The sequence below is a fragment of the Opisthocomus hoazin genome, chromosome 17, assembly GCF_030867145.1.
Source record: "Opisthocomus hoazin isolate bOpiHoa1 chromosome 17, bOpiHoa1.hap1, whole genome shotgun sequence".
Classification (NCBI taxonomy): Eukaryota; Metazoa; Chordata; class Aves; order Opisthocomiformes; family Opisthocomidae; genus Opisthocomus; species Opisthocomus hoazin.
In genome coordinates, this window is record NC_134430.1 from 737,101 (window position 1) to 761,786 (window position 24,686).

The 24,686-nt window shown below is 55.8% G+C and overlaps 2 protein-coding genes across 6 annotated transcripts; one reads left to right on the forward strand and one right to left on the reverse strand.

The window, feature by feature from the left end:
• The first annotated feature begins 318 nt into the window (after positions 1-318).
• On the forward strand, positions 319-7,525 carry MEAF6 (MYST/Esa1 associated factor 6). Of its 5 annotated transcripts, none has more exons than XR_012765744.1 (8): positions 319-444; positions 574-689; positions 756-843; positions 1,457-1,502; positions 2,132-2,324; positions 5,521-5,578; positions 6,209-6,242; positions 6,729-7,525. XR_012765744.1 is itself a non-coding variant. In XM_075438005.1 (8 exons), the coding sequence occupies exons 1-8, from the start codon at positions 349-351 to the stop codon at positions 6,735-6,737; spliced, it is 612 nt and encodes a 203-aa protein (XP_075294120.1). In that variant the 5' UTR covers positions 319-348; the 3' UTR covers positions 6,738-7,525. The 5 variants fall into 5 exon arrangements, 4 of the variants coding, with proteins under 4 accessions (XP_075294120.1, XP_075294121.1, XP_075294122.1 ...); XM_075438005.1 differs by lacking the exon at positions 5,521-5,578 and adding an exon at positions 5,388-5,417; XM_075438006.1 differs by lacking the exon at positions 5,521-5,578.
• A 7,819-nt stretch (positions 7,526-15,344) lies between these two features.
• ZC3H12A (zinc finger CCCH-type containing 12A) lies at positions 15,345-24,036 on the reverse strand. Its single transcript, XM_075438067.1, has 6 exons — positions 23,951-24,036; positions 23,350-23,853; positions 20,110-20,249; positions 19,090-19,324; positions 18,427-18,533; positions 15,345-18,321 (listed from the first exon to the last, which is right to left on the reverse strand). Exons 2-6 carry the CDS (start codon positions 23,808-23,810, stop codon positions 17,297-17,299), a joined length of 1,968 nt encoding a protein of 655 aa, XP_075294182.1. The 5' UTR covers positions 23,811-23,853; positions 23,951-24,036; the 3' UTR covers positions 15,345-17,296.
• Positions 24,037-24,686: the final 650 nt, after the last annotated feature.

Consider the following 24,686-nt stretch of genomic DNA (forward strand, 5'->3'; position numbering starts at 1 on the left):
GGGAATGGGTGGGCGCTCGGGGCTCGTTTCGGTGCTAAAGACACCAAAGAAGTTAACGAAAAATCCTTTTTTGCGTGGTTTGTGTCGGTGGGAGCTGCGGCCGGGGCCGGTCGGTGCCGCAGCCCCCTGCGCGGGGCGGCTGTGTCCCACGGGGCCGGGGCTCCCGCCCGCCCTCACCGGCCCGGCCCGGGGCAGCCGCGCTCCGGCGGGAAGGGGCGGGGCCAGGCGGCGGGGAGGGGAGGGGCGGGGCCAGGCTCGGCGCTGCCCCCGGCGGCCCCTCCCGGCAGCGCAGCCGCCGCCGCCGCCGCGCCCCGCCCCACCCGGCCCGCGCAGGCCGCCGCCGCCGCCATGGCCGCGCTGCACGCCAAGGCCGGCGGCCCCCCGCAGATCCCCGACACCCGCCGGGAGCTGGCCGAGCTGGTGAAGCGCAAGCAGGAGCTGGCGGTGAGCGGCGGGCGCCGCCGGCGGGGCCGGGGCCGGGGCCGGGGCCGGGGCCGGGGCCGGGCGGCGGGGCCTGGGCCGCGGGGCGGGCGCGGGGCCGGGCCCGCTCCATGCGCTGCGCTGTGCCGGCAGGAGACGCTGGCCAACCTGGAGCGGCAGATCTACGCCTTCGAGGGCAGCTACCTGGAGGACACGCAGATGTACGGGAACATCATCCGCGGCTGGGACCGCTACCTCACCAACCAGAAGTGAGTCCCGGCGGCCCCCGCCCCGCGCCGCGCCGGGCCCCCGCCATGGCTGCCTCTCTCTTCCAGGAACTCCAACAGCAAGAACGACCGCAGGAACCGCAAGTTCAAGGAGGCCGAGCGGCTCTTCAGCAAGTCCTCGGTCACCTCGGCGGCGGTGAGTGCGGGGACGGGCCCCGGCGGGGCCGAGCAGGCGCCCTGGTCCCCATCCCGGTCCCCATCCCTGTCCCTAGCCAAGTCCCTGTCCCGGTCCCCATCCCTGTCCTCGTCCTGGTCCCGGTCCTGGTCCCCGTCTCCCTCCCCATCCCGGTCCCTAGCCAAGTCCCTGTCCCGGTCCCCATCCCCATCCTGGTCCCCGTCCCGGTCCCCATCCCTCGGTGCTCCTCACTGCAGCTGGTCCCGTGGGGGTCGCCCAGGCTGCTGCAGGAGCCGCTTTCCATTAAAGCCCCTGTACCTGCCCCGTCTCCCCCGACCCGAGCATCTTCATCCCACGTCGCAGCCTCTGTCAGAAACCCCGTCCTTCGTGCCCCGGGAGATGGCGGGGAGCCGCAGTCAGGAGCCACCCGGGCCACACGCTCGTCGCTGCCATCCGTGTCTGTAGCATTTTGCTCCTGGCCCCCTTCCACTGGGCCGTGCCGGCGCCAGGCCGTAAGCTCTTTCGAGCAAAGGCCTGACGTGTCGTCCTCTGTGAGGTGACCTCGGTGTTTTTGAACGTTTGAAAAGTGGCAAGTGACTTACTGCTCCCGTTAACGCCACTTTCGGTTTTCCAGGCGGTCAGTGCGTTAGCTGGAGTTCAGGACCAGCTCATCGAAAAGCGTAAGTCACTTCTTAATTTTTTGGGAATTTGGAAAGAGTTACGCTCCTCCCTGCCCCTCAGCTCTGTCTCCGGTGGTCTGGATCCGTGCCGCGCTCCCTGCTCCCGTCCAGCGCCCTGCGGCTGCTCCTCCTGGCCGGCTCCCGAGTGCTCCCAGCACCACCTCCAGCTGCACGAGTCAGCGAAGCGGCGCTGGGAGAAGCAGAAGGAAAGTTGAGCTTCCTTTCTTGAGTAAACTTTTATGCTCAGCAAGGGCTTATTGTGCATAAAACTTCTTTAAGTGGATTTGGTGCTCTTTGGAGAACGAGGCTAGAAGAGTGGAGCAGCGCGTTTGTGTTTGTGTGTCAGGCGGTTGCACGGGACGTGGGGAGGAGCCACTTGCGTTCGGGATTTTTAAAAATGTTTTTGTAATCGGTACCAAATCAGATGCAATTCCAGTGTGCTCCAGTTGCTGAGCAGTAGCTTGCTGTCCTTCAGGAGTATTTTTCAGGTTCTCCTGCATACCTCCTGGTGCTGTGGGGCTGGGGGGTCTCTGCTGCCCCATCTGCTGTTGCTGCGCTTTGCTGGGGCAGCCGGGGTGCGAGCTGCGGGGCGGTGACCCTTGGGCTCGTCTGTCTTTGTCCTGCTCTAGGGGAGCCAGGCAGCGGCACAGAAAGTGACACTTCCCCAGACTTCCACAATCAGGAGAATGAGCCCAGCCAGGAGGATGCAGAAGAGCTGGATGGGTCTGTGCAGGGGGTGAAACCCCAGAAAGCTGCTTCCTCTACTTCTTCTGGGAGCCACCACAGCAGCCACAAAAAACGGAAGAACAAAAATCGACACAGGTTAGTGGTACCGGCAGCCTTCCTGTCCTGCCTGCTGAGTGGGTAGCTGCTGGTGGGTTCACCTGATGGTGTGAAAGAAACTAGTAACTTGTTAGAGTACTGAGCAGCTCAGGTCGTTTGTTTTGGTAATTTCTCTGGTTTTTAGTTGTATGCATCCTGTAGTGTTCGTCAGGACCCCATTGCGCTCGTCGTGTCGAGGAGGGGAAGGCACGCTGAGGAAGTTAAAGGAGGAGGCAGCACGGGGCGCTGGCTCCTTCGCGGGTGCAGCTCTGCTTTTCACCTGGGCTTTTCAGCTCCTGGCTGCCCGGGAGACTAAAGCTGTCTTCCTTCCGGGAGAGGAGGGCTGCAGTCCTGTCCTCCGGTGCTTGCTGCTTGGTTTCTGCAGAACCAAGTAAGATAGGAATGTCGGTACTTTCTTTGGAAAAGAAGGGTGAAAGAGCAAATTGGAATGTTTTGGGGGTTGTGGACGCTCTTCACTGAGGTTTCCACTCCAAGCCCTTTCGGTTTTCAGTGCCCCAACTGAGTCCCTTTTGATGAGGGCATGGAAGAGTTGCTTTGTCACGTTAACCTCAAGGTGTTTGTTGTTAAACTGACCTGAAATTCGTGTGAAACAAGGCTCTCCTGAACTCTTCCTGGTTCAATTTAGATCACCAGTTCTGCCCGTAAGCTGTGCCCCCAAGGCCTGATGCAGCATGGTGGGCTGATGGCTCAGAAATCTGGAATAAACTCCGTGCCTTCAGCGCTGCTCTGCGCGGGCTGGCGTCACCCGCTGCTTGCCCGTGGCCGGGTGCCCCTGCGCAGAGCTGGCGCGGGGGCTTCTGCGGAGTGTGACAGTGCACCGTGGAGTCACACCCCGCGGGGAAAACATGCACGGAAATCCATGCTTTGGGAAGAGGAGACACTGCTGAGCTGCACCTCCCTGGAAGCGACTGCTGGAACCGGTACCTAAAGACTGTTAGAAGTAAAGGAGCTGGTCAAAATCAAGCGCTCTGGCTGACTTTGAGCTTGGTGGCTTTGTGTGTGGCTGGGCTTCCCTCTACAAGGGACCTTCCCCTACAGTTACAAGAGAGAAATGTTTTAAAGAAAGTCAGTGAAAATTTACAAAGATGGCTGGGGGAAGGTTTTTTGGGGAGACACAGAGGGAGGTGTGGTGCCTGAAAACTGTTTGGCTACCTTTTCTCCTGCATTAGGTTTTGGGTTATTAGTGTGTCTTTAATTCTTAGATCAGAATTTTCTTCCTACAGCAGCACTAACTGGGCAAACATCCCGAGGGACTGGATGTCCCTTTGGTTCCTCATGAGCTGGGAGCCCAGAGCAGTTCAGAGTTCTTTTTTTTGCCTGTAGGCAGTTGGAAAGAAGTTCAGGAATAACACGAGGAACTGCACCTGTGAACAGGTTCAGAGAAGCAATCTGTAGAACTGAAGTACAGCTTAAGAAAATTGCTATTTCAAACAAATGGTAAAATGTTCTGCTGAGCACTTCAATGGGCAGCCAGCCAGCCCAGGGCAGGCGCCGTGGGGTGCAATGCGAACGCTGTAAATAATACGAATTCTTTTGCTCCGTTGCATAACCCGAACTTTAGTGGCAGGAGTTAGGAAGAACCTGCCCCAGTGACAGGTTGTGGAGCTTTGGGGTTTCTTCTGCACCCCTTCTGCGGACGCAGCTGGTGCTGGCTGCTGTCGGGGACAGCGCGCTGGCCGTGAGGAGCGCTGGCCCGCGCTGGCATGGCGGTTCTGACCGTCCGACGAGACAGGCAGACACAGCTACGCTACGGAGAGGCGTCTGCAGTCAGTAATTGACTGTTTCCTAACGCTTAGCGTGGCCAGGTAGATAATTAAAAGAAGAAGATAATTAAAAGAAGATAATTAAGTTTGTCTGTAATAAAACCACTGTTAAAATTGTGAATGCCGTTACTGCCTATCCCCTAAATTTTGGCAGAAAAGTTCCCAGTATATGTACATTAACAAAAAGCAATCAACGCAAGGTCCCAGTCTACTGGAAGTGCAGCTGAGGGCTTCGCAGCGCGCTGCGGCCCGGAGCGCTCTTCAGGACGACACTCCTGGAGTGTCACGGCGTGGGGAGAAGAGGCGAGAGAGAGAAATGTGGCCGTTGTCCGGCAGCTCTTCCACGCGCAGCGTACGTGTGGGTGCTGGGGCGCTGGGACGGGGCGCCCTGACGGTGCACGGCTCCGCGGGATTGCCGGCTTCGAACGCTGCCGGCAGCTGTGGGGAGAGTTGGGTTCAGACTGGGCAGAACTGGTGTGACTGGGCAGCTTAGCCTGGACCAGTTAAAGACAGGGAGTCGGGTGGACGTTCGAGTGTCTTCACTGAAGTCGTCCTCTGTTCCCGCCAAGGCCGCGGGAAGGCCAGGGTGATGATTTTCTGCACGCTGGGCGATTTCCTTGGCTAAGAAGTATTCCAGGAGCAAACAACACTGCTTCCTCGGGCGCTTCAGTGCTGAGGAGCGGCCACGTTCCGGTTACGGCTGGCCTGGTGACCAGCCCCGTGCGGTGCCGTGGGCGCTGGGACGGTGCGGGGCTGGCAGCGGCCCCGAGCTGCGCGGGCGCAGCGGGCACGCGTGTGCGTGGCGTGTCCCTGCGCCCGAGCGGGCTGCGGGGTCCCGGCCGTCCCCGTCTCCGCGAGCTGGGCTTTGCTGGGGGTCTGCTCCGAGCCGCGCTCTGCCCGCCCGCTCGCCGGGGTCTGCAAGCAGGTCGGATTTTCTCTCTGCCTGCGAGCTCCTGCGCGCTCTCGGGTGTCCGGTAGCCTCCTTTCTCGGCCCCTGGAATCCCCCCCCCAAAACCGCTCTGCCCCCGCTCGCACGCCGCGGTGCCCCGAAACCCGCCCGGGGAGGGGACTCCCGACTGCCCGACCTGGGCGCTCATTGTGCCCAGCTCTGCTGAAGAGATCTTAAGAAACTTTATGGCATTTGAACACTGGCTTTATTATTTGTTTTATTTTATTTTATTTTTTAGTGATCTCGCTAGGGTGGCTAATCAACTAATTTATTTAATTCGTTAGTATATTAATTTCTATTGCTTTCTTCCTTTCAAATGCTGCCCCTCAGCCCGTCTGGCATGTTTGATTATGACTTTGAGTAAGTTTGACTTGAATTAGTACTTGTGCTGTGTTGTTAGTGTGTAGACACCAATGTGCCTTTTGAGACCTTTCTAACCCATAGTTTATCTGTTTAATTGTAGGTATGTATATTAGGTTAGGCTGGGAAGTTTTTTTTAAAAACAGAAAAGCGTGATGGAGGTAACATTTTATTTAATAACTTCAGCAAAATTAAATTAACTTCACTCCTCTTTACCTTTCTCTTTCATTTTAAAATAGATAAACTTTTTAACTTAAAAACTTTGTTTAAAAACTGATTCTTCTGGCTTTGCTTCATAAGGAGATTAGTGTAGATTTGGATATTTCCTTCTGGAAAAATGTAATGAACTCGGTACCTTTGACTCATGTAACCCTGTCATCCTAAACTCCCGTCTCTGTTCCGAGTAAATAACCATCACCACTATGTCTGAGTAACCCCGTGCGGCATAGTTACACAGCTAACAGATTAACGTAGAGCATGCCTGTTTAACCTTATTTCTTTATGCTGCATAACTTCCCTGTGATTTTTATTGTGAACCTTTATTAACTCTTTTTCTGAGTGGACGGGATATGCATTTTGGCAATAACAAAGAATCCACTCTCCGTCTCTCTGCTGCTCTCTTGCCCAGTAACCCTGGGACAGTGATTTGGCTCAGCCGAACTGGGAATGTGGATTGAATTAACCGAATAGTCTTTGTTGTAGCCTGTGCCATATGCAGTAACTGGTTCTGTGAACTCCAGTGTTGGTCTGATGTATTGAAATGGACATTTCTCTTATCTTTCCAACCACAGGATTGATCTCAAGTTAAACAAAAAGCCAAGAGCCGTAAGTATCCGTGCTCTGTCGTTGTTTTCATTGCTCGCCTGTACACTTGAGTGGCAGACTGACTCCTAAGCTTCACAAGCCTCCCTCGGCTGTAATTTAAGATCCTGTTTTCGTGTTTGAGGAATCTCACGGTATGAAATAAGCATTGTCTTGTGGATTTAACAGTAAATAAGCCCAGCTAGGCTTGTTGTGAAGCTAGGTCACGGTAAAGTCCTGTGCACTTTTTATGAAAAAAGCTGGTTTGCGTCCTGTTATCTTGTCATGATCTGGAACGTTGAAAGCATCTGGGTTTGGTTGATGCCTTCTTGACCTAGGGCTTTGAAAGGTCTGTCCCTTTCGATGTTTAGCTACAAGAAAAAAGTCTCTTTTCTGTTTTGCCTGCAACTAATTGTGTGTAGAAACGGGAGAAGACTGAGAATCCTGGCTCTGCAAGCAGAATCGGGAGTAGAAAGGTCTTAGAGTGCCTGTCTTCTCCTTTCTCTGCAGGACTACTAGACTCGTCAGTGCTGATGCTGCTGGGGTTTAGGTCTACATGAATCCTCACTGGGAGAAATGCCAGTCGACTGGATGAGCACGGTGGCAGCTCTCTGGCCAGGTGTCTGCAGATGGGAGTGGCTCGCTCTTAAGAACTTAGATAGGGGGAGAAGATCTTGGACCATGTACTTGGCAGCATTTTTAAATCACCTGAGTTGCAGGAAGACTAAGGTGGTGTAGTAGTAGTAGTCCTGAATTCCTGACTATTCTGTGCTTCCACCTCAGTCGGGAACTTCCTGAAATTGGCTGGTCTGGCTGCTGCCGCCCCTGTCATCTGCAAACCCGCAGAGAGGTACTGCTTTTTCCACTGGAACTGGGGTGTGATTCCGTGCGTCCCATCCGTGTTGTGAGACTTAGATTACTTTTGTTGCTGATACTTAGCCTTGTAGTCTTGTTTGGATTTTGTTCTTTTGTTGGTTTTGTTGTTGTTGTTTTTTAAAAACCAAAGTGTATAGTTAAATTGACTTTTGGTTTCTTTGTTTTAATCCATGTAGAGTGGAAGGTTCTTCATTTTGAGGAACGGCTCATTTTCATTCTTACTCAAGCAGAGAAGAAGGTGCTTAACCCTTTTCTCTAAGTTTAATTTTAAACACCATCCCCTAAAATCTACGCAGTGCTTTGAGATGCAGGGAAGGCTGGAGCTCAAAGCCATCCTGCTCTTTGCTATCTTTGAGATTGGGTGAATTCTCTTTTTAATACAAACTTCTGGCCTTTGTACATAAACAATAAAAGTTACATGTTTGTCTCTCTTCTCGTGTTTTGTCCAGTCCAAACTCTGACTCTAGTGCTTTTTATTCTCCATCTGTTTTGTGAGGGCTTTGCTGGAGTTCTTCCACTTTCCCATAGTAGCTGTTCCTTGTCTCGTGCCCCTGAGGAGGTTTCCTGCGTGCATGCTTTCCTCTGTAGACACAACATCGAGTACTTGAAAGGGTTGCCAGGCGCTAATCTCCAGCTGTGTTCAACTAATCCCGCTTCAAGGTAGGACCTGGATGTAAGGCAGTTCTTGCTGACACTGGCAGAGTGCCCGCAGATAAGGGACGAGCAGTCTGGATTGCCACTGGGAGCGTACACAGAGGGGTGGGTGTTGGGTGCTGTTTGCGGTAGCCAGGTCGAGATAACAGTGCTGGTGTTGAAATGAGCTTTGCCTTTCCCAAGGTGGTAAATTGGCTTTTTTACTGGTGCTGTAATGTGTTTGTCTGCTTACACATTGCCGAGGGAGACGGCTGTGGAAAGGCCGTCTCGCTCGCAGCCCCCAGGGAACTGCGTGTGCACCCTGCTCTGCCGCGCCGCTGCTGCCCTGGGGCCCCGGGTCCCCTGCAGCTCCCTCCCGGCAGCCCAGTCACTGCAGAGCAGCTCCTCAGAGCGAAGGCAGACGGGCAGGAGCGAAGTTCTCCGGTTTGGCTTCTGGTTCGGGGCGCAAGGCAGCGCCGTGTCTGTCCGCGGTGGGGGCTGGCGTGTCCCGCAGCAGCGCGAGCGGCTGGCACGCTGCTGGCGGGCTGGCGGCTGCGTGTCCGCGGGGGTGTCGGGATCTAACGGCTCCACGGGCGAGGCACAGAGCTGTCCTGCTGCTCTGTGTGCGAGGTTACGGAGGTTAAATACGGGGGGGGGGGGGTGGAAGATCTAGGAAACAGCATAACCTCCTAAATGGCCTTGCTTTTCCATAGCTGTGGGAAAAAGAAGTCTTAGCCGCTGGTTTTTGATTGTTTGGCCTTGGTACGAAAGCAGCTTTTCTCCCACTGCTGCTGCTGTTCCAAAGCAAGGATTGCAAGAGCGCCTGGACTGCAGAGGGTAAAACTCGTGGCTGCACCGCTTTGACCTCGAGGAAAGCTGCTGCGCCTTTTTGGCCAGAACATTCACCTGCCGAGAAACAGCAAAGGGCTGGCAGAGTGTAGAGGCCTGCGTGTACGGGCGTTTTCTGTGGCAAAGTGTCAACCAGCTCTGCTTTGGCTGTGATGCGCATTAGGAGGGGACAGCGCAGCCTTTCCTGCCTCCGGCAGCGGTTGTCACCAACGGCAGAGGACAGCCGGTGCCGATGCGGACAGTGTCTGACGGCAGCAGCCCTGGGGAGCCAGCGCATCGACAGGCACCGGCTGAGCGCCCAGCGCCCGGCTGGCAGGGGGAGACGTCCCGCTCTGCTGCGGGGCAGCTCTTCTCCCACGTCGTGCTGGGCCCTTCGGCTGCCCGGGGCCAGGTGAGATGGCGAGGCTGTGGGGCCTCCTGGGGTCTGCCCCGGCAGAGGGGACGGCCGCTTGTCCCAGACCCAGCACTGCTGGCCACAGCTCGGCAGCACCAGCTTCCCTGCGGTGCTGCCTTGGGGGGGGAGGACAGCGTGTGGCCGATCCCTTTGGGAGCCTCAGCCCCATCCCCAGCTGGAGTGTCGTGGGACGGGTGCTGGCTCTGGCACTGACAGTTGTGCTTGAAACTTCTGTTTTATTGCTGAAGGCTTCTGTTTTTCTTGTGAAGGGGCCTGGGTGACTGAAGGTCCCCCGTGCACAGCTGTGGACACAGGCATCAGACCGAGCTGCACAGGCTTTTACCTGCATGCTAATGAAAGCTGAAAGTGGTAGATAAAAATAAATCACAGGTCTTTTTCCTGCAAAAAGATGAATCATGAGCAGAGCAAATGAGAGGTGGCAGAGCAGCCACTGTCCTGATCCACTGCAGCTGGGTGGGAGCTCCCAGGCGTGAGGAGCAAGGTCACTGCCAGCTCCCGGTCACCTTGCACAAGCTGGAGAGACTGGGGCCGCGGGTGGATTGCAAAACCCAGCTGCTGCCCTGTTTGCTTCCTTGTTGGTCGGGTAAGTCCCCTCCATCAGCTGCTCTGCACACATGTTGCAACGCCCAGCCGGCTCCTTGCGACAGCGCTTGGGGAAAACCGGCTGCCCGGGACGGCCACGAGGCCCTCAGCCCTGAGACGATCTTACTGGGGGCTGCGGAGCCATGGGAGTGCCAGCCCCGAGGGGAGCGGGCGCTGAGCCCCCACCCCAGGAGCGCAGATCGGGCCTGGCCATGGCCCTGCACGAGGCACCCAGGGGTGAAGGGCTGCCTGCACCCACCCCCCCCCCACCCTGGTCCTGCCTCGGGTGCTGCTCCCACCCCTGGTGCTGGCCCCGCTCTGCTGCTGTGAAATACAGGCGGGCGCTTCTCCCTCGGGGTGTTTGCTTGGTCCTTCCACTGCCGGGACCGGGACGGCTGCGCCAGCACCGCCCTGCGAAGACCCCGGACCGCGGCTCTTTGGGGAAGGGGTGCCCAGGCGAGCTCTTGTTGCTGCAGGGAGGTGATGGTCCCCATGCTATGGCAGCCACGGGCCAGGCCCGGAGCACTGTGTGCCGCGGCTGTGATTCAGTCCAGGAAGCGTTCGCTGCGATTGTGAACTCAGCTGCTGAGGGGAGCGTGGGGCAGCAGCACTTCCCGCCTGGGAGATGATCCTGCCTTGCGAGAAGGCCATGCAAACCAGCCGCGCCTCGCCAAGAGATGGGCAAACGCTGCTCATCGCTGCGCCCACTGCTCCGAGCGTGTCCCGCGAGCCCTGCGTGCGCAGCCCTTCCCCGCGGGCCCTGGCACCGCGCTCGCTGCCGCCGCCCTTCCCCGCAGTGACCCCACACGTGTCTGGCACTGAGCAACCCCCACAACTCCTCGGTAAAGGGGACCGGAGCAACGCGCTGGCACCTGGCCCCTCACAAAGGCTGCAGCCGCCCCGAGAGCTGGCAGCCGCTGGTAGAGGGGCACCAGCCCTCTGGCACAGGCAGCAGCGGGCTCGGCCATCGCTGCTTGCGGCAGCTCCAGGCGTAGCTTGCTGGGAGCGTCAGGCAGGGAGCAAAGCACTGAGCAGATTTGGTGCCCAGCACTGGCTCCCTGCTCCCCAGGCAGGGCAGATGCCCGATCCACTGCGCAGGTGGGCACCTTCCCCCCGACAGCCCCAAGGAATCTCCATCTGCTCCTTCCTTCGCCCTGGGCTGGAGCTCTTGCTTGGGGTCAATGCAGAGCCCGCCGTGGCACACGGCTGAGGGGCTGCCGGGGACCCTGCTCCTCGCAGTCCTGCAGCCCTGAGAATTGCCCTCCAGCTCTCAGGCTTTGATGGCAACACTTCTGCTGTGGTTGTGTTGCCGGCACCAGGCAGACTCGTGCGATGCTGCTTGGGAATCAACCTCGCAGAACTGTGGGGCGGCCGCCGTGACCCTGGGCCTGCTGCCGTCCCCAGGGCCTGGAGAGCACACGGAAACCGTCCCACAGCCCCGACGGCAGCCCCCGTGCCTGCCCCGGGGAGCCGGCCGGGTGCAGGGGCTGGGGCCAGGCTGCTGCAGCGAGCAGGGATCGTTCGTCCCAACGTGCCCGTGCAGCACCCCACACCGTCAGGGAACTGGTGCAATGCAAATAACAGCAGCCTGACTCACGCTGCACCGTGTTTGAAGTGGGACAGCCCCACGCTTCTTAGAAATCCCAAAATAAATCAAGCCCTGCACACGAGCCCCTCCTGGGTCCGTGCTGCAGCAAAACCCCAGCCCCAAACCAGCCACCCCCTGCCAGCAGCATGGCAGCGGCGTCCACAGAGCCCTCAGGAGCACGGGCGAGGGCAGGCGGCAGCTTTGCAGCGATGCGACAAGGTCCCGGACCTGCTGCAGCCCCAGCTCAGCTCTCTGGCAGCAACCCACAGCGCGGTGCTGGAAATCCCCTGCCAGCCCCGCTCGCACAGCAGCTCAGCCAGAGCCAGGGTCCAGGAGGCGGAGGGCGAAGGCAGCAGCGTTGGCTGCCTCCAGCAGCTCTCCCTCCCCGCTGGAGCAGCCCCATCGCCCCACACCCTGCCCACGCGTGAGGCAGGAGCTGCAGAAAGCTTTCCCCCGGGCCAACACGCCATGCAAATCCTCCTGCCCTCTTGCTCAACCAGACGCTGCATTGACTCCAAGCCCTTTGTGCAACACAGGGCTCGGGGGAGGCTGGCCGGGTCCGGGGGGCTCGGGGCTGCCGGAGGGCTGAGCCGGGTGCTGCTCCCCCAGCCGCCGCAGCAAGGAGAGATGGAGACAGCGAGAAAGCGCTTCTGCGGCCCGGCACAACTCGGGAAGAGGAACCTCCCCGCAGGCGAACGCTGGCCTTGGGGAGCGCAGGGACCCCAAGGCACCGAGGCAGGCAGGTGACAGGCGGGCTGCGAAACGCGCGGCTGGAGGGTGAGCAGCGAGGGACACCCACGCAGGCAGCACGTCACGGTCCCCAGCACGCCGCGGTCCCCAGCACGCCGCGGTCCCCAGCACGCCAGCAGCCGCCCTGCCTGCTTTCTGTCCCCCTGGCAGGACCCAGACCCTCTCCCTTCTTTTCGCTCTGGTGCAACGCTTACTCCGAGGGGTTTCTCGCTTCCTGTATTTCTGTCTTACAGCAAGGCCGTGCACCAGGCTGCTTCTGCACCAGGCACTGCAGGGCTGCAGCCGCGCTTGGGCCGCCTCTTCCTATCCGCAGGGAGCGAGAGCCCCGTCGCCTCGGAGCTGGGTGAAAACAGGGCCTTGACGCTGAGCCTGCTTCCTCGCCCGGCGGCCTGCCGCAGACGGGTGACACTGCCGCACCCGCACGTGACAGCCCACGCACGCCTGCTGCCATTACACAGCGGCCCCTTTCCCACAGCCTGTACGGGAGCCTTGGGTCAGATTCCTGCCTCTGGAAACGCCTTAAAATGTTAGAGTTGAGCTGGCCACATCCTGGAAATCCCCCGATGGGAGAGAACCAGATGGGTTCAGATGAAGGTTCAGTGAGCGAGCAGGGCACAAGGCAGCTGGCATGGGGAGAGGCGAGCAAAGCCCGGCCCTGCAGACACCGGGTGCCTGATCCCCGCTGGGCTGGGAGCAGGGGGCTGCGTCCGCTGCCCAGGGTCCCTCCTGGGTCATCGCCCAGCACAGGGGAAGGAGAGATGAGAATCTGGCAGTCTCCACCCTGACCTCTATCACAGCACAGCTTCCCATTTCTTCCTTCCCTTTTTTGAGTATTGATTTTAAAAAAAATAAAAGTCAAGATATCCTGCAGCACTGACTTCTGAAGGAGGGCTCTTCCCCTGCCTGTCTGTCCTTTCTGTGCACTGTCTGTGCAGTGGGAGCAAAGCCTTTCCTTTGATGCGATTTAATTACCTTATCCATCTATTTCCAGCACAGCTGGGAAGGCAGAGAGAAGACTGTTCTTCTTTATCCCCAAAACACACTCCTGGACCCCTCGTTCCTCTTTACGAGCATCCTCACTCAGCCTCCTCACTTCCACATCAAAGTTTTTCCTACCCGAAACCACCCCTCCTTGGCCCCCTTTACGCTGCCCCGAGGTTTTGGGGAGGGCGCAGGGCAGCGGTCTCCTCCTGCCAGGAGCAGGCACCTGGCTGGAGCAGGCAGCGACGCAGATGACAAGGGAGGATGACTGATCACTGCTGGAGGGTGAGGGATGGCACCTTCGCTTGGAAGGGCAGCGCTAGCGATGGACGGGCTCACCAGACTTGCTCTGCAGAGCTCACAGCCCCTCCGCAGCTCCCGTTGGCCCCACTGTCCAGCAGAAACAGCCTTGGGTCATCTCAGCAATTCTCCTCCTCTTTCCCCTGGTTGTGCCCTGACACTTTTCAGGAGCCTTCTGCACGCCGTTCTCCAGCGCAGCCTGGGAGCTCCTCCTTTCAAAGAGAACAACAGTGATTCCTCATGCTGTTGGGGTAGGAAAAGCTGCTCCGAGAGGAGCCAGCCTCCCGCAGGGCTCGGCACAGGGCCGTAGACAGGATGGAGGCAGGGCAACCCTGCTGAAGCGAAGGAAGCTTTCAACAAGGTGCCTGTGTGTGACCTCCTTAACTTTAATAGATCAGTAAGCTGGCAAGAAGATGTAACCTATTTTAGATGGGTAAGAAACACAATGCAGACGCCCAGCAGTCATGACAGGTCCTCCCCACCGATGCACCCCAAGGAAGCGGTAAGCCACAGGATGTGTCTTGAAAATTCCACAACAGCAGCACAGTGAGAGCCTGCCCGAGCGCAGCAGCCCGCGGTGTGCAGGTAGGCAGCTCCTCTGACCCAGTGCAGGGGGGAAAATGTGCAGCAGAGACAGCTCCGATCCGCATTCCCCACATTTCCCCAGCTCCCGGGCCCACAGGACAGCAGCACTTACGCTCCAACAGACGGGATGCTCCAGGGCAGGAGGCAGCGGGTTCACTCTCGCAGAAGCCTTGTGTGAGAGAATGAGAGAGTTCAGAGAAAGAGTGGCTGATTTCGGCTGGGTTTCCTGGGTGGCATGGCAGCACACACAGCAGCGCCCTGCGGGAATAATTTTGCCTGGCTTTGTGTTAGGGACTGACCCTCCCGAACTGCTCCTCGTGCCACCAGGACTGTCACTGCAATGGAAAAGGGCCGTTAGCATCATAACCAAACTCAGCCACCACCAGCCCTTCCGTTCCTGGCTATGGTAGTGAACGTCTGTGCTTCTGCATCAATTCCTTTAGCTGTATCAGTTCAGCTTTGAAGGAGGTAAAAATAAACATTCCTCCTCCATCTACACATCCTGCAAAACTAAAACTATCCATTCAGGTGTTTTACAGGAAGACCAGCCTCAAAATCCTACAGCATTTTTCAACCAGAGACCCCACTACAAACAGCAAGAGAGCCTTCCCCTGGTTAAAAGGTCTGATCAAATCCACAGCACATCAGCTAGCCCCCTCCCCACCAAGACCCCAGCTGTCACACACATACAGAGCCACACGAGCTCACTGTCACCCCATAATGACACCCTCTGGAGGGCTCCTCTCTCACAGCCAGTACCTGACCTTTCAGACTGCAAGGTGTCAGATTTGGTTTTTGAAAGAAAGCACTGTCTCCAGGAGCTCCTGCTTGCCTTGGTTTTGATTAACTGGAAACAGTCATTGCCCCCCTATTCAAATTCATGCTCTTAATTTAATAAAGACCCTAAAGTTATTTAACAGGTCAGCTAAGAACATGCTGTACCGCAGCATAGCAGGCGGGAGGGGAAGATTCTGGTACAGAAATGTGAGCATTGATATTCCTACTGCATTTCCTTCCCCATTCATAACAAAGCTTTAGAGCAAAGTCTTGACATGTTACAGTGCGCGTATTAGCACACTCAACCCGACACAGATGTGCTGTATAACCAATAAAATATAAACCTGTTTCCAGATGGTACTGTGGAACTGCCCATTAAAACTGAAGCAGAGCCCACACTACTTATTCCAAAACAATGAGGAGAGTACTGTTCCTTAGCACCCGAGACCTCCACCACCACTGCGGCTGGAGCCGTATGCCCGCACTGCTGCCCCGCTGCCCCGCGCGCCGGGGCAGCCCCTGTGCAGAGCACTAACTTCAGGAACACCGAATAAACAGCCAACGCTGTCACGCTGTCATCTGCTGCAGCACTCTGGAGCTGCCACACTGCGCCAGCCACCAACCCTGCCAGTGCCCAGCCATCGGACCGCTGCTGTCACCAGCCGGCGCGTGCAGATCCAAGGCTGGCAGAGGAACCCCAGGGAGGAAGGATGAGTTCTCTGACTTTCTTGGAAAGCCAGCCAAAATGTTGAATGGTCTTCCAAAGAGCCACCAGAGACCAAATAACTCAGCAGTTTTTATTTATATAATACAAGTTCTTACTTTGCCATGGCTTTCACATGGCTGCCTCCATTTGGTACATAAACTACATACTGCATAATGATACAGAAAGTTCAGTAAAATGTCAGCTTGTGAGTATAAAATGTTAATCTTCCGACTGCAAGAGAAGAAGCATGTATCAGCATTCCACCAGAAAAAACAAAAAACACCACGCCAAGTAACACAATGGCTGAGTCAAGAATAGTACTAATTAAAAACAGCATCAAGCAGCAAGTTGCTGGACAATAACATTAAAAACCATTTTTCCTGTAATTTACAAATATGCAAAGTATCAGGTTACTTAAAATTAAGAAGCATTTTGCTTACTAACATGAAACATTACTAATTTGTAATGTATCATAATTAACCACGTATACAGGTTTCTGCGTCCCTGTGGTTTTCACGGCACATGGTGCCAGTCTGGGTAGGCCACGCCTCGGACAGCCAGAGGGAAGCACAGCAACGGACACGGCCGCTCCCAACGAGGGCTCTCAGACAGCTGTATTCCGCTCTCCCCTGCACAGTTTGCCACTCAACAACCTTGGTTTAACCACAAGATGGACATACTTAAAAAACATAACCAAACACACAGATACAATGTGTATCAACAAATCAACTGCTTCTGGCCTGCAAGTGCAAGAAACATCTTTGCATTCTAAGCACAGTGAAATACCAGGACCAGAACCAATTACTACAGCAACTGGTTTTGCATATTTAAAATCTGTTACAGTATCTACAGTAAAAAACACCTTACAGAGTAAGAGGGAGTGAAAGGGGAACAGTCTTACCAAATAAGTCTTATTCTACATTTTTGGATGCTGCTATAGTTTGACAAAGCTGAAGGGGACAGGAAAACATTGGGTAGAAGGAAGACCAAACAACAGCTTTACAGAGAAAAATATTAAGGAATCCTCAGGAGCAGTCCTGGCAGCAGGCCAGACAGGACGACAGCTGTTTTACTGAATGCTCAGAACTATCGCTGTCTGAAGACAAAAGGCACAACATTATAAATCCTCCTTGTCAGCGTTGCGCAGAGACAGCCCACGACAGGCTACCAGGCAAGGTCAGTGCTCTGGAGCAGCAGCAACAGCGTGGTCACCCACATGTTCTGACAGCTGCATTTTTCAGCAAATACCAAACACACGACTCGCATGGAGCTCTGGAGCAGTGTCAGGCCTCTCCTCCTGAGAAAGCACTGAACTCCTAGCTCCTCTTATTGCTAAGAGCCGAGCAGCTTGCTAAGCACTTGTGGTACATGTTGGAGAATTACCTCACCTCAGGAAGGTAAGCTTAAGGGTACTGAAAGCATCATTAAAGAAGCGCACCAATAAAACCAAATTAAAGTCAGCTAAACCTAGCTTCATACTAGATTTATAATTCAACAGTTTCCAGATCTGCATGGTAAGATTTAGTGAAGAGGCTTAGTTAAGAGCCAAGAACAGCCTTGACAATGCATTTCAGTCTCCGCAAACAAGCCTCACGCCACTGCAAAGGCAGTACCCCTCGTCTTCCACAAGCCCCCCAGAGTCCTCCCTCTGTACGCCTGATCACAGACTAAGCCATCTCAAAACTGAAGCTAACGGGAGGAATAAGGTCATGTTCAGTTCTGAACAACTGCAGGAATTTAGGGTGTGCCTGACTGACCATGCAGTCCCAAAGGAAAAACGCTGCTCTGAAGCTGCAGCCTCTTCAACGGCCTCTGGAAGACGGGACCCCAGGGTGCTCTCAGCTCTACAAGGGGCACACTGCCATGTCTAGGCCAGAATTTGCTGTGAGCATACCACATCTGGTATCCAGCCTCCAAGAAGAGCCTGGTACTGCCAAGGAAAAAGGAGGAGCCCTCAGAATACATCTATGGCAGCTACAGAGTGCAAACACCGCTGCTGAAGCCTTTCACATGCCTGGCTGCCCCCGGCACCTGCCTCATATACCTGGGTGCTGAGACTTGTACGTTAGTATCTCTGCAGCCAGCCTTTGGGGATCGAGAAGCCGAGGGAAACGGCTCATCACAGCATCAACTAAATGGGGATGGAATATGCCACACAGCTTGACATGCACATTGGCCCGCTCCTCTGCAAACTGGTCAGAGACAGCCCACTGGCCGGAGTCCCCGTACGTGGGCCCCGTCGCTCTCTGCACTGAACGGGGATCTCGCACGCTGGTAGACCTCACTTGAGGAGGTGGCATCTGGTACGGTTCAGACCAGTACTCACGAGAATGGGGTGGAGGGGAATTATACTCATTGGGCAGGCTGTATTGCCCAGCGTTAACTGGGTGTACAGGTACCCCATAGCCTGAGAAAGAGTGAGGTGGTCCTGAGTGAGACATCTCAGGGCTATACTGCAAGAAGCTAGCACCAGAGGAAGACGACTTATGGGAACCATGCTTGTAAGAGACCAGACCATTTTGCTCTAAGCTGGGAGAATGTGGGTAGACAGGTCTCTGCCTACCACAGGTGCAGACTGCCACCTGATCAGGATGGGAATGATCACAGTGACTGGTAGATCTGTAAGGCCACATGTCAGACAGTTGGTTCTCCAAAGACCCAATGCCCGAGTCGAGATGCTCCTGAGAGATGTAAGACAGAGAGTCCATATGAGGCTGCTGGTACCTGTCAGAGGACCTATGGCTCCCACTGTTAGGAGGGACACTGCCTGACACACAGCTTTTGACCTGAAGCGGAACATCACCGGGCTTTGCCTTGTGGGTCAAGCTTTTCCTCTCTGCAGAGACCTTCTGCAAAGAGCTTTTATCACTCTCTGTGGGCACAGAGCACAAGAGCTCTGCCTGGGAACCTCTTTTGCCCTTTTTCTCCTCCTTGGAACTGGTACTTCTGGTAGGAGACAACCTTGCATTGGCTCGGAGTTCATCAGCTAATGAGCGCTGCGGCTGATTGATCCTTTCAGGGTGGTAGAATTTACACTTAATTCCATAAGTGCATTTCTTCCCTGCAAGGAAAGGCAGAGCACGGAATGACCAGCTGAATTTTACTAAACGCATGCATTACACTAGCACAAACACCTCGGTCTTCACGTTTAGAAGGCAGGTCTTACCGTAAGGGCACTGTTGCTTCTTGTGTTCTGGCACCAGAGGCTTCTTTCTGAGAAAGTTATCCAGGCTGGGGCCATGGCGCCCTAAGGGGTCATCTGGAGGCATAAACCTAAAGAAAAATTCATCTCAGTCAGGAGCAGTTTACTTCCTTGGGTCAGGGTTTCTTTTCTTTTAGAAGTCTCCCATTTGACGGAAGGTTAAAAGCTATCTGAGCCCTAAAAAGCTTTCCCATTTCACTGCAGTGAGAACTCTCCTGTCACCTAGTGAAGACTGGCATAAAGTGCTTCACGTCAGGCACAGGAGAGGTTTTGTGCTCTGTTGCTGACCAGAATTAGTACTTGTTGCTGGGCATGCTAGTGATTGTCCTGCGAGGAAATCAAGGCCTGGAGCCCTCCTAAGAACTCCACTGTGGCAGAACTCCTAGCTCCAAACCATGAACAGCTATTAAGATGACTTCAATTCCTTATGCCTTTGTACTTCACCACAGCCGGACAGTTCTTCACACCACACTCCCTTCTACCAAAAAATACCTCTACAGGATTTTTAATCCCCGTTCTGCACCAGCATTTTGCTCTTTTCATGCATCGCTTGCCATTGCTTCATTAAAACAAGACAGTATGCTTGTACAGATCTTTTTGAAAGGCAAAAGAAGAATGGGAACATACTTGTCGTTAACAAAAGAATACATCAGCAGACGCTCCTCAATGAACTTCTTCCACTCAGGACGCTCGTTCTGCAGGTCCCGATAAGTATCATTAGAAACCACAATGCCATCAGACTCATGTGCCAGTTTCACAATGAATCGATCGTCATAGCAGACAACACGCTTGCCTCCAACCCGCCTGGAAGGAGTGAAGACCAGAATTTTCTTCTTTTCAAGGTCACGGAGAATGTACTGGTCTAGAACAAACACAACTGTGAACACACACAGCTCAAAGGCCTTCGCACAGGTAACGTAACATTATAAATAAATGACAAAATTCATGTAAAGTCATTTCATCTCCCCACAACACGGCCTGTATTCTCATCTCTCTCCTTACACTCTCCCCCAGGCTGCCAGAGGCGGGTGCCTAGCCGCGGTGCCTGCCTGGCGCCCGAGGACACTCACCGCACACCGAGGCTGCTGCGACACGGCAAGTCCCACCCACAGCATCCTCTGCATGCAAAGTGCGCTCTGCATTACAGACTGGCAGGCCGGTATCTCTTGCAGTGCCATACTACAGGCACAGATTTCCGAGCAGAGTTACACAGAAATCTTAGCTGTTTGCAAGTTCAGAGAAAACTCCCCTCAGTTTGAATAATTCTGACTAAACTCTCATCAAGCTTTAGCTTTCAGCATGTAGAAATTCTGTACAGTTTACAGTGTCAAATGTGTTAGTCAAATACATAGCATGAAGACTTGTCCCTGAAAGGGGAAAAAATTGCAAGTAATGAAAGGCAAGAAGTTAGGAAGCAGCATAGCATTACATTCTTTGTTCTCTGAATTACTCCAACTGATCCAGGCAAGAACTTGCTTAGGGGAGAAGTTAATTACTAATTCTTACTGGTCAGCTCAGCTTACTGGATCTCTACTACTCAGATCTTCCATTCATAAGTTAATTACTAACTAGCCAGAACACTGCAAGCTCATTAAGTGACAAAGCAAAAAGCCTGAAAAGCTACTTTTGGTTTTCATATTTCCACACCTGTTATAAGTACATCTGGTCGTGGCTGCTCCTTCCTCCAAGACGGCACAAAGACTGTAATATCCTTGTGTCCCCTGTCCCAAAACCACTGGACAGCCAGAAGGATACCTCGACAGGAGAACACTTCTTTATTTCCATGGCTGCATTAAAGAAAAAAATAGAGAATTACAATATTCAGGTTATAGACAGACTGGTCAGGCAAGACACTAAGCAAACGGATCCAGCAAATCAGGCAACCTTTAGTGAAGAGGTGTTAGAGTAACACAATCGGTCCTCGTTGCTCACCTCGTGTAAATAGCAGCACTGAGGTCTTCACGGAATGACTGTTGCTCTTAGCCCCTCAGCACACCAATAAATACCCAAATCCTCAGCAGGAGGGAGAAAGCAGCCCTAACTGTTGCAGCTGCTCTGAAACAGAGCCTTTGCTTCAACTCTGGACTCTACATCTCTATTTTTAGCCCTGAGTACAATGTGATCTTGAACACCCTTTGTGCTATTCCACCAGCTAGCACCAGTGGCTAACCTCTGCCAGTGTAAACTGCACCCTCACTAGGTGTTTCGCTTGTAACGTTAAGCAAAACAAGACATTTTATGCAGTCAAGGACATCAGAACTGAGGAAACATGCTTCTTCACTATATTATGGCCCAAAAAGTCAGTCACAAACACAGGATTTGTGCAAAATAGCAACATCTCCTGTTAACAGGACCAGTGCTAAACATCTTAACAGCACCTGGCAGTTGGAGAACAAACTCTGACAACTGCATCAGACATACATACCAACGCAAAAAGCTGCTTCTTAATTATTCATTAGGTCGTATCTATAACTTTCCAGAACTTTTAAGAGGAAACTACCACTCCTGTTTAACAAGTACCAGTATTTAGAGTGTAATCAGCTTTTCTGTTGATAGTGGTTCTGGCAAATTTTCAACATTTCTGTGTTACAGCCCCATTTGTCATTCTGGGGATGAACAGCCTACATTTCAGGATGACACTCTGGTAAGACGTACCGTGCTGCAGATAACCGGTCTCATCGTTCGGTAAGATTTTCCCCACCTGGGCACTACCCTGCCCCAAGTCTTCCTCTTCCCGTCTACACGTGAATGACATTTCGACTCCCACCACCACTTCGCATGCTCGTGAGCTCCTCCATGAGCAGTGACTGAGGAGCTCACGTCCCAGCAGGCGCATTGCTAAGAAGCTCTGTTACTGTAGTACAGCTGTAGCACTAGAAAGACTATTTCTGCTCCTGCCCTCGCACTTCTGCTGCAGCCATTACAACAATTGCTTTACATTACAACAATTGGACCAAAATAATTATTCTATAGGAACTATCCATTTAACATCAAAACTAACACCTAAGGAGACACCTAACACATCTTCATTAAGAATCCTAAATGACAATCAGAAGAAAGATGTTCTACAAATTTTCTCTCGTGTCAGACTGGTTGTGCTACAGATAGCCAGACACAGGTTACTATGGTCTTTCAGAGTTAAATGAGAAAAGCAGAGATTTTCTTCTTTTGAGTCCTTGCTACCGCTCTCAAGTCTACAAAAGGTAGCTAATTAGGCTGATCTGATTTCGCAGCAGCCAAGAAAAAATTCCCTTAGAAGGAAGTAAAAGCTAATTTCCACTATGATTTGCATATGTTTGTCAAGAGCTGTGCAGGGAGGCCGCTGTACACACTGCAAATGAATCAGCAGGGAACATCACACCATCAATACAGGAAGTTTCAGAACGGAATTCCCCTTCTAGCAAATTGCTTAAAAAAGCCAGACTGCTTTCTCATGTCAAACTCTGTCCTATCAGCAGCGTTATTGCTGCCTGGCCCGAGTCACTTTGCTGTGATCTCTCCTGCGCTTTTTGGGATAACTTTCACAGGTAAGAGGCTCCTCACTCAAAAAACACAACTAACTGTCATTTAAGCCTGAGCACTTCTCTAAGGTCAGCTTCACGGCAAGAGCCACACTTCTCAGCCCAGGTCTCACAACGGGCCAGCTTCCCCGAGTGGCTGCCCAGCTGCTGGAGAGCAGCACAGCAGGACGGTGCTCTCCTGCAGACACCCAGGTCACACCTTCCGCTCCCTGGCCCTGCTCCATCGCCATCAGAACTCCTCCTCTGCCCACGGGCTCACAGGCTCTGTTCGTCAGTCGCACAGCAGACTGCACCCCGTCTTTTCTCAGTCCTGTTCTCAGAACTGCCAACCACGGCTTAGAGAAAACCTCACTTGCACGTGTACCTCCCCTGAGCACCTTCACCTTAGACAAAGTCTACAGCAACGCACACAGCAGCTCTGTGTGCACCCCGCCAGCTGTTGGGTTTTTATTTTATGAAAAGGTTCATGTACACAAACATACAAGATCTATTAAGCTAAAACATAGTGAAGGAGGCTTGCTTTCGAACTGCAGCGACAAAGCCCAAGTCCGAAACCTGGTGCTCTAAGTTAACGGAGCCCAGAGCGCCCTGCACAGAGGCAGGGAGTGCCACACCAGGGGCTGGGGACAGGGCAGGTAACGCTCGCTGTCGTGGGGAACAGAAGCCAAGGCGCAAGTAGGGACATAAGGACAACCAATATCCAGACCAGGTATCGCGGGTGCTCCACGGCTATCAGGGCTCCTGCGCTCGCATGTTGCTGTCCCAAGCCCAGCAGCGTCGCAGGCTGCCTCTGGCCGCAGGACCTGCGCCAGCGGCACCAGAACGCCCGCGGGCGAGTCGCAGCCCTGTCTGGGGGACACCACGTGCTCGAAGCCCCTTTGGCATCCCACCCGTGCTCCGCACCACACGGAAACTCAACCGAAGCCCAACAGTCACAAGTCAGAGACTGGCCTCCGAGGCAGAAGACAGCTCCGTATTACAACGCCTTCTCTAATTAAACCTGTAATTATTTATTGAGCAACTTCCTGCTAGAGAGACTTACAGCAAGCCATTAGGCAAGAGGACCATGTATCTGCAGCCATCCTCCTCGTCAGCGAGCAAGCAGCAGGAAGCGTCTTTCCTGCCCAGGAAGCAGCCCCAGCGCTTGCCAGGGCCCCGCGACCACCGGCTGGGGCTGGCGGAGGCCGCGGGCAGGAGAGACCCAGGCCCAGCACACGGGCACGCGCCATGCCCGTCCCCACGAGAGCGACGCGCGCCGGTGCCTCGGAAAACATCACCAGCCGCTGGCAGGGCACCCAGCGCGGAGCGGCGGGGCTCTCCGGCCCCCGAGCCCTCCCCGCTAGAGCCCCCGCAGCCCCGGACGCACCTCATGGCCACGTTGCTGCCGTCGATGACGATGGGCCGCAGGTTCTCGCCGTCCGCCTCCTCCGGGGCCGTGCCGGGCGCGGGGGCCTTGTTCGCGGCCCCCCCCCGCGGCACCAGCGGGGCCTCCCTGGCCTCCGGCGGGGCCTCGCCGCCCTCCCGCTCGGCCGGGCCGTGCTTCACCAGCTCCCCCAGCACCGTGTTGGTGTCGGCGCTCAGGCCCAGCTTCTGCAGCGCGACGCGGATCTCCTCCGAGGAGTAGCCCAGCTTGCGGAAGAAGTCCACCTTCAGCTGCATCTCGGCGCCGCCGCAGGGCTCCGGCCCGGGGCCCGCCGCCTCCGCGGGCGGCTCCGCGCCGGGGCCGCGGCTCTCGCCCGGGGCTCGGGCGCTCATGCTGGCTGCGGGCCGGGCGGCCGGGAGCGCCTCAGGCCAGCCCGGGGCGGCGGAGACGCTGCCCGCGCTCATGGCTCCCCGCGGGGGACTCCCGGCCTCCGCTCACGGCCCGGACCTGCGGGCCAAGACGGGCGTTAGCAGCGGGCCCGGCCCCCCCCGCGCCCCGGGCCCGGCCCCCGCGGGGCCCGGACCCCCGCCCGCCCCCCGCTTACCGGGCTGCCGCCGAGGGGCCGCCGCTGCGTCTCCATCGGGCCGAGCGGGCCGGGCGGCGGCCGCCGCTTTATACCGGGCCCGGGCAGCGCCGCGCCAAGGCGGAAGGGCAAAGCGGGCGGGGCCGAGCGGCCGCCGCTTCCAGCCCCGCCCCGCCCGGCCCCGGCCCCGCAGCGGGGAGGTGGCGCGGCCCGGCCCGGCCCGGCCCCCGGCCCCCGGCCTCGCCTCGGGCCCTGCCGCCGGGCGAGCGCTGCCCCCGCCGCGGCCCCGGCCCCAGCCGCGCCTCCGCGCTGGATCGCCCCGGCAGACGCGGGGACGGGACCCGCTGCGGGCCCCCGGCCTGCCCCGCACGCCGCTCCCCGCCGCAGCGCTGCCCTCGCCGTGCCGCGGCCTGCCCGCGCTGCCCGCCGCGGGGCCGGGGCCGGCGGGGCCGGGACGCGGCGGAGCCCCGCGTCGGCAGCGGCGGGCGGGCCCCGGGGGCAGGGGCCCTGGGAGGGTGCTCCGGCCTGTCCGGGCCGCGGTTACTCCGAGGTTGGAATCACGGAATCGCAGAATGGGTTGGGTTGGAAGGGACCTTAGAGATCATCTGGTTCCACCCCCCTGCCATGAGCAGGGACCCCTTCCACCAGCCCAGGGTGCTCAGAGCTCCATCCAGCCTGGCCTTGAGCCCTGCCAGGGAGGAGCAGCCACAGCTTCTCTGGGCAGCCTGGGCCAGGGCCTCACCACCCTCACGGGGAA

Coding starts and splice junctions, on each gene's coding strand:
- MEAF6 (XM_075438004.1), top strand. CDS start 349: ATGGCCGCGCTGCACGCCAAGGCCGGCGGCCCCCCGCAGATCCCCGAC. Junction 690..755: donor CGCTACCTCACCAACCAGAA/GTGAGTCCCGGC, acceptor TCTCTCTTCCAG/GAACTCCAACAGCAAGAACG. Junction 2,325..2,469: donor AAGAACAAAAATCGACACAG/GTTAGTGGTACC, acceptor TCTGGTTTTTAG/TTGTATGCATCCTGTAGTGT.
- ZC3H12A (XM_075438067.1), bottom strand. CDS start 23,810: ATGAGCGCGGGCAGCGTCTCCGCCGCCCCGGGCTGGCCTGAGGCGCTC. Junction 18,534..19,089: donor TATTCTTTTGTTAACGACAA/GTATGTTCCCAT, acceptor ATTTTTCTTTAG/GTTTATGCCTCCAGATGACC. Junction 18,322..18,426: donor GAAGCAACAGTGCCCTTACG/GTAAGACCTGCC, acceptor CTTTCCTTGCAG/GGAAGAAATGCACTTATGGA.